Source organism: Strongylocentrotus purpuratus, unplaced genomic scaffold (assembly GCF_000002235.5).
Source record: "Strongylocentrotus purpuratus isolate Spur 01 unplaced genomic scaffold, Spur_5.0 spur5_scaffold_1, whole genome shotgun sequence".
In the NCBI taxonomy this organism is placed as follows: Eukaryota; Metazoa; Echinodermata; class Echinoidea; order Camarodonta; family Strongylocentrotidae; genus Strongylocentrotus; species Strongylocentrotus purpuratus.
In genome coordinates this window covers 11152398-11161012 of record NW_022145594.1, presented here as the reverse complement: position 1 = coordinate 11161012, position 8615 = coordinate 11152398, and the positions used below count along the sequence as shown (strand labels likewise).

General features: G+C 35.1%; 1 protein-coding gene across 1 annotated transcript; it reads left to right on the top strand.

Annotated features, from left to right (window-relative positions):
- The first annotated feature begins 352 nt into the window (after nt 1–352).
- On the top strand, nt 353–8344 carry LOC100891773. The gene is made up of 5 exons (XM_003729762.3): nt 353–457; nt 2054–2106; nt 3706–3924; nt 4727–4904; nt 8156–8344. Exons 2-5 carry the CDS (start codon nt 2058–2060, stop codon nt 8253–8255), a joined length of 546 nt encoding a protein of 181 aa, XP_003729810.2. The 5' UTR covers nt 353–457; nt 2054–2057; the 3' UTR covers nt 8256–8344.
- The last annotated feature ends 271 nt before the right edge of the window (nt 8345–8615 follow it).

The window sequence follows — 8615 nt, the reverse complement described above, 5'->3', positions numbered from 1 at the left end:
CTTAAAAACAGAACAAGTAATGACATGATATCCACTGGCGTAGCACTGTGTAGCGAGAAGAGGGGGGGGGGGCGTATACACCCCATATTTGAATAAAGAGAGAGAAGAAAGAGTTAGCGAGAAAGAAAAGGAGAAAGACAGGGGTTATAAAGAATGAAGCGATTCTTAAATGAAAAACATGTCCCCTTCTACACCATCCCCGCAGTCGATTTGTGTGAGTTTTTCTATATATCATCCACCATTTTTTTTTCTTTTGCACTCCTCAAAAGTAATGCCGTTGCCCCTTAAGTGGTGGTACCCATGCCATGCCATATCTGAGATCATGTGATCGGTATGCTGCCTTTTGCAATCACTTCGTTTTATCTGCTTAGCAGCAATATATACCAACGCACAAAGGCTGAAACTTTTAAAAGAAGTAGTCGTGTTCTCCAAGTTTTATCCGGATCGTTGACTAAAGGTAAGTGGTGTATATAATTATATATGTACTTACATATTGGCGTAAAATGAAAGAGATAAAGAAGAAATTTTCTTTATTTTAAATTAAAGAAATCGAATGTCAACTATCCGACTTTTCCGAAGACAAGCTGGTTACTTCGTTGGGGAGAAATAAACATTAATTTGTATATAGTATATTTAGAGCCACGAGGGCGCTACATCCATGTACATTGATATGAGTCACCGCCCTCCTGTATCCAAGCACACGATATCAACGTGAATGTTTAAGTTGTCTTGGCTTGAAACAATGATAAATCGAAGGCAGAAATTCGGGCTTGGGGGTGGATGTAAATAATTTGACTTCTTATCTTTTTGACTTGTTACGTTTAAATCGAATAGGAATTTAGCCATTTATTCCGAATTGTATTACTCTTTTTGTGGAAATATACCCCTAACATCGATAAACTTTAAATCCTGAGAACTTACAATACCTAGATCATGTTATAGATTTCGGGTATGAGAAAACACACCAACGACTGCGATGCGTAATTTTAAACCGTTTTTGCCTTGATTGCTCTTTCATTAAATTATCGATAGAAATAATTTAAAGAATAATTCCTTTTCTTGGATTTCCAATTCAGTGATTTCACAAATAATCGGCTTCCAAAAGATTTATTTTAATTTTTTACGCAGTTTGATAATCAATCACATACAAACGGCATTTGAGAAGAGGCATTTATTTGAAAATGTTATTATCGTTCCAGGCCCAGCACCCTCCGACTAGCAGGCTTATGGATATTTATATTATTGTTAAAATCATTTTTTTCATTTTTTCCCCTTCAAATCAAGACCATTATTATTATTACTTTTATTGTTATTATTACTATTATAATATCACAACTATTATTTTATTGTCATTATTATTGTTACTATTATTATTATTATTAATATTATTATTATTATTATTATTATCATTATTATTATTATTATTATCATTATCATTATTATTATTATTATTATTATTATTATTATTATTATTATTATTATTATTATTATTATTATTATTATTATTATTATTATTATTATTATCATTATCACCATTGTCATTATATATGTAACAAGGGGTAATGATCACGAACTTCTAGGAATATCAATTGTATTATTTTTCTTTTGAACAGGAAAATGATACCAAGGCTCTTGTATATGTTCCAATTTTTTTGTTGAAATAGTATACCGACCTCTTTTTTTCTCTTTTCACCTTCTCCCTTTTTTCTCTTTCTTTCTCTCTTTCTCCTCTCGTCTCTCTTTGTTCTTTTCTCTCTCTTCTATTTCTTCCCTCTGTTTCTCTCTCTCTCTCTCTCCCTCGTCTTTATCTTCCTTCTCTCTCTCTCTCTCTCTCTCTCCCGAATCTTCATTACGTGAATGAAAAACATTCTACAACAATTATATTGGGATATGTTTATGATATGATACATGAAAAGATTAGATAACATCGGTTGATGGATTTTTAAAGAAATATTTTCCTTTTAAACAGGAAAATCCTACCAAGTCGCTTGTATTTGTTATATTCTTACTTTAAAAAAAATATTTTTGTTATCCCTTTCCTTTTGATCACCAGGAAGATGTATTCGAGCCTTGCGCTACTCGCGTTGTTCACTCTGTTTCAAACAGGTTTGTATATATACAAGCCTATATAGTTTGTAGTCTGTATATAAATAATCATGTTCTTTTCTTTTCCCTTGAAACTCCTTACACACGATTGCTCGAAGGATTTTTTTTGGTTGAAATAGTATACCGCCATTTCTTTCTTTTTCTCCCTTCTTTCCTCTTTCTTTCCCTTTTTCTCTTTTCTCTTTCTCTCCCTCTCTTTCTCTCTCCCCTCACTCTCTTTTAATTCAAATCAAATCATTCATTTCCAAATTCCAACATCAATCAAAAACGATGTGTAATAAAACCATATAAAACTATGACATTTCAATCAAACGATTAAGAAGATTAAAACAAAAACAAACAGGCATAGCATTAAATGAGAAACAAGGTACGGACTACATACAAAACATAAGTGGATAAGTGGTAAAAGGTGAATACAATGAAAGCCAGGTTTTTGGCTTGTTAGGGTGTGTTCACCTAGTTTGTGTATTTGTTTGTTTTTACATTATTATTATAAAAATTAGACATTGGTCAAACATTACATAAAACATAGACCATGAGAACATGAGAACATAAACATGAAAAACATTATTAAAAACAAACATATAACTCTCTCTCTTTCTCTCTCTCCTCTCTCTCTCTTTCTTTCTCCTCTCTCCCCCAACTCTCATTCCCCTCTCTCTTTCTTTCTCTACCTCTCTGTCTCTATCTCTTTCTGTCGTCTCCCGACTTTATGATAGTAAGCATTATCGATAGCATATTACAGAAATGGAGAGACTGATAATTTTAGAAATAAAAGAAATGTATAGAATGCTATGTTTTTTTTTGGTGAGTGTAGGATTATAAAGAGAAGGAAGTGTACGAAATTGGTTACATTATATACAAACGTGTCAAAATCTTTTTTGCTTGTTTCTTCATTTATTAATTTATCTATTCATTCATTCATTCATTCGTTCATTCTTTTTGATCATGATTTCAATCATTATTATTATATAAATATTTTTCTAAAATTTCTTTGCTTGTTTCTTTATTAATTAATTTCTTTCTTCATTCATTTATCTATTCATTCATTTAATTGTATATTCATACATTCATTCATTCATTCATTTGATCATTCTTTCAATCATTAGTAAACATTATTCATCCATTCATGAGTTTATCTATTTAAAGCCCCACTGTCCTACTTGTAGCTACTTGCTCCCTCTATATAGAAAACGTTCCCAATCGGTGCCTGTTGGTCACCCATGATCCTCTATTTCTTATGTTATTTGAGAGCTGAGTTGAAGAAATAGCCACCTGTCAGTGATCTCGCTGTGTGGTCTAATCCATCTTAGCCAAACTAGTACTGACGGTCCTTAACACTCGATTGATTGATTATATGACTCATCAATTTAAAGCTCCTCTGTACTAGTTTATAGGAGGGATTAGACCACCCTGGAAGGTCACTGGACAGGTGGATATCTCATCAACTCAACTCTCAATTAACATAAGAAAAAGAGGATCATGGGGGACCAATGGTCACCGATTAGGCATTGTTTTCTATATAAAGGGAGCAAGTAGCTACAAGTAGTACAGTGTGGCTTTAAGATAAATATACTTTTGTTTTCTTTTGTCAATCAGGGTCGACTCAACACTGCTATTCATGCTTTACCTCCACTCTGAGTGACAGCCGATTTGCAGAGCAGTGGAGTCGTAATAATGTGACGACGAACTCAACTGTCTCAACATGGCCTGACTACGCCAACTGCTACCATCCTAAGGCCCTTGAACCCCTGGACTGCTCGGGGGCATTAGGCTGCGAGAAGCTGAATGCTGAAGTGGGCTTCATCTACAATGGAGGTAAGATATGATAATAAGTATAAGTATAATAACAGCAACAAAAACAACACCAACAATAATAATGAGATTAATAATAATAATAAAAGCAACAACAACAATAATGATGATAACTAATAATAATAATAATAATAATAGTGAACATTTATAATGCGCCATGTCTGTCAAAAATGACACTCCTGGCGCAGCTGTGTGGAAGTTGTATTGTGGGCAAGAATTCAAGAAAGAAAGTAAAATACACATAAGTTACAGTTTAACATACTTCAGGACATAATTTGCAATAATACAATAATACAATACAAAGCATATTACAGTAATCAAGTTATATAAGGGTAGTACAATGTAAGACATAATTAATTAAACAAACTAATATGTTGAGAACAGAAACGTTTTTGATGAGATAAGAAGAAATTAATTATAATAATATTCTTAATATTAAAAGTAGTAACGATAATAGTATTCATAATAAAAATGATACTAATTGGGATTATAGCGATGATAATAATCATTATGTATATATACATATATATCATATTGTCATTATGAATAATATTATTGTTATTATTGCCATCATTACTATTATTGTTAGGCCTAATATTATCTGTGCTCAACCCAGGTGATGTTAGTGGGTACCTGGCAATAATTAATTCCTTGAAATGCTAGAGCGCCTTAATGGCAGACTCGCTTTAAAGCCAGCTGGTAATAATCGGGCAGCGCCAGGAGCGTCACGACGAGGCGGACATGTGCGCTATATAAGAAGCCATTGTTATTATTATTGTTAATAGTATCATTATTATTACTACAGAGTGGAGTACCTTCCACGTGCTGTACCTCGGGTGTGCCAGTCCCAGCAACACGGTCGATGGGTGCACCACGAACCCCAACCAGGTCTTGGACTATCTACAGCCTTTCCAGGACGGTATAGACGACGAGATCGGGCTGAGCCTTGAATGGGACTCTGTGCTACACGGAGAAGCTTGCAGGTAAAGATTATTCGATGGTTTTCTGAACAGAATTATGATAGATGTGAGTAGAAAGAAAGGGCCAAACTATTTTCCCAGTACATTACTATGGTGGCCCTGAAGGGACATCGCGAATAGACTAAATCGTGAAAAATATGCGATAAAATTCACGATATCGTCAATTTTATCGCATATTTTTCACGAAGAAATTCACGAAATTGACGATATCGTGAACTTTATATCGTGAACTTTTTACGATAAAATTCACGATATCGTCAATTTCATCGTGAAAAGTTCACGATAAAGTTCACGATATCGTCAATTTCGTGAATTTCTTCGTGAAAAATATGCGATAAAATTGACGATATCGTGAATTTTATCGCATATTTTTCAAGATTTAGTCTATTCGCGATGTCCCTTCAGGGCCACCATACATTACAAAGACTTTCTTAGTAAACCTTTCGGGTATAGAACCCAGAGTAAAATAAAAAACTTCATGACAGAAACTGCCGTACCATCCCCATTTCCGCCATGGCTTTTTGAACCCCCACTGGTTTCGACCGAGTTGAGCTCTCGGATTTCAAAAGCCGACCATCCGAATGAACTACAGCAACAAAGCTTAAAATTGATTAATACAAAATGGTCGAACCAGTTGCATATATATACAGATGGATCTAAGTTTCCGGAGAAGAGCCAATGCTCGGCTGCTTTCTATATCCCACACTTTTCTGTACACCAATGTAAAAGATTAGCGAATTTTACCTCATCGTATAGAGCCGAGTTGGCTGCAATTGTTCTTGCCCTTCAATGGATTGAAGAAACAAACATCTATACAGGTGCAGTCATTTTTAGCGACTGCTTAAGTGCCCTCACAGCCTTGAAACATTTTAGTGACGAATCCTTTGTCACAGAAATATTTATAATAACGACCCGATTGAAATATAGAGGGATCGAAATCGCTTTGGAATGGATTCCAGGCCACTGTGGGATAGTGGGAAATGAAAAGGCAGACTTCTACGCAAAAAAAGCTCTAACTCAGGAAATTGAAATGCATAATAAATTGACTTTATTTGAAAAGACAAGTTTAATTTTGTACAGTTCAAAGTTACTTTGGCAAGAAAGGTGGAATGATACCCAATCGGCATTAAAAATCCTTCAGCCAAATGTTATCTCACAATATTCTTGTAAATTGGGAAGAAAAACTGAAACTATTCTTAGGCGACTACGCCTGGGAGTGTCTGGACTCAACCAAGACCTCTTGCGTTTGGGCATCCACTCCACAGGTTTCTGTGACAGCTGCCCAACATTAGAAACGGTCAGACATTTTTTGATAGAATGTCCAAAGTATATAATAGAAAGGGCCATGTTAATGTCAGAAGTTAATATTTCCAAGGAAGAGGACATTATGATATGTTTACGAAACAGTGACTCTCATGTACAAATGGCAATTTCTCGCTTCGTTTTTAGAACGAAGCGATTATGTAAAAAGTAAAATCAAAAAGAGATGAAAAACAGAAACCGCAATCAATTTGAGCTGAATAGAAGAGAAAATAGGTTTTTTGTGTATAACCTTATGCCTACACCTGTATTAGTGTCTTATTTGAAGTTTTGATCGTATAGACCTATATATCTTATTTAGGCCTCTTTTAATTTAAAAAAAAATAATGATTGAAACAATTTAACATTATTTATTTGACCAATCGAAAAACATATCTTAATACATACACACAACTTTAGGGAAGTGGAGAGGAGAGAGAGAGAGAAGGATACATGAAATCTGCTGGGGGAAAAAAAAAGCAATTAAAACTTGCTATATCATTACTCGAAAGCATGTCACCCCCAATGATTATAGTAGTTAAAAGTCATGCGCTATATAAATAATCTCATGAACTAACTCATATAAACTAATAAAGCCCACAAGTGTTTTGCTTATGCAGTGGTCTTTCTCCTAATAAATAAATAAACCCTCTAAACATACAGGTACACGACGCCCCCTTGTCTATGCCAGAGTGACCTAGGTTGAGTTTATCAACCGAGAAGCGTACGGCGTTACATAACTCGCTGGGCTGGTAAGAAGGCATCATAGAAAGGACAGGGCCAGCGTGAGTTGGAACTGTGTGCGGATCGTGGTTTAATTTGAAATAATTTTTTGTTTTTATTTTTTTGTAGACTATGACTAATATTATATTAAAATGAGATTGGAAAAAGAAAGAAAGAAATAATAATTTTACCAAGACATTAAAAGAAAGAGATGCGATGAAATTGGCAACAATAGTCAAATTTGACTAATAGCCATTTATAATACCAAACGAACAACAACAAGCATCTCCTGGATTTGTGTATGTATAATGTGTGTATGGGTCTGTGTGCACGTGGGTGCGTGTGGATATGTGTGTGGAGGGGTGTGCGCAGTGGTGGATCCGGGGGGGGGGGGGGAGAGCACGCGGGCCGGCCCCCTCCCCTGGACAAAATAAATAGGTTTTTTAAAAAAAGATGGTAATGTTAATTTTACTTTTTGAAAAAGAATACAAGGCCCCCTTGTTGTTGCTCAATCTAAAAATAAAGGGGGGGGGGGGGGGGAGGGTGTTGAATTAAAAAAAAAAGAAGAAGAGTTCCATACCCCCCCCCCTCCCCGTTGAGTGCAAAAAAGTACTACCCCCTCCCCCTTATTGTTATTTTACTGGCTTAAAACAAATTGTTATCATATCATTAATTGTAATAATGCGGTATCTTGGCCAGCCACATTTGTTTATTTTTAATTTTATATATCATTTCCGGTAGTTTATTTGAACTAGTAATAATTCCTATTATCAATTTGAATTTGAACTTTTGTTTGGCCACTCATGATTATTGTTATTCATATATATATATTCATATACTTTTCCGGCAGTACTATTCTATTGTTATTTTTTAAAAATATTTATCTTGATCCTGTTATTTTGTGTAAGTTTTAATTATGTCATTTGATGTACCATAATGTGATTGTTATGTTTATTTGATGTATTTACATTGTTTCACACGGACCCAATGGAAATTATCCTTGTAACTGTTTTTTAACTATGTATAAAATAATAAAGATATTCTTTCGAATTCAATTCAATACTAATGTTTCATTCCCTTTCCCCTCCTCACTTGCTCTTTCTCTCCCCGTTTCTATCTCTCTCCCTTGCCCCCCAAATGCTCCTCGCCCCTCTTCCCCCTCTCTCTCTCTCTCTATCTCCCCGTCTCTCTTCCTCCCTCTATATTGCCGCTCCCTCTCTCATTATGTGCAGATGTTCTGGGGATTTCTGCAATGGCGCCACCTACGTGAAGATGAGCTACAGTCTGATGATTATCTTGTCTCTGATCACTCTCTTCTGGAACAGGTTCTAAAATAACGCAAAGAAGGAAATCATGGAAAACACACTGTTCCCAAAAACTGTCATACTTCTTCTTCTCCCTCCTCTTCTACGTTCCCTTCTTCTTTTTTTGCCATCATCACCTTCTTAATGTTCTCCTTCCCTTCCCTTCTTTGTCTCCTTCTGCTTCTTTAACATCATCATCTTTTTATTCCTGTTCTCGTTCTTCTTCTTCTTCTTCCTCCTCTTCTTGACATTCGATTATGCAACATCCTGTTACCAGCCAAATTATCTACAAGGTGCAGTGAAATGTCGTTTCGAACTACTGTAGGACATTTTCGTTTCTATGTTAAGACATTGTGAGGACAATGTGTCGCCAATTGAAATAATAACA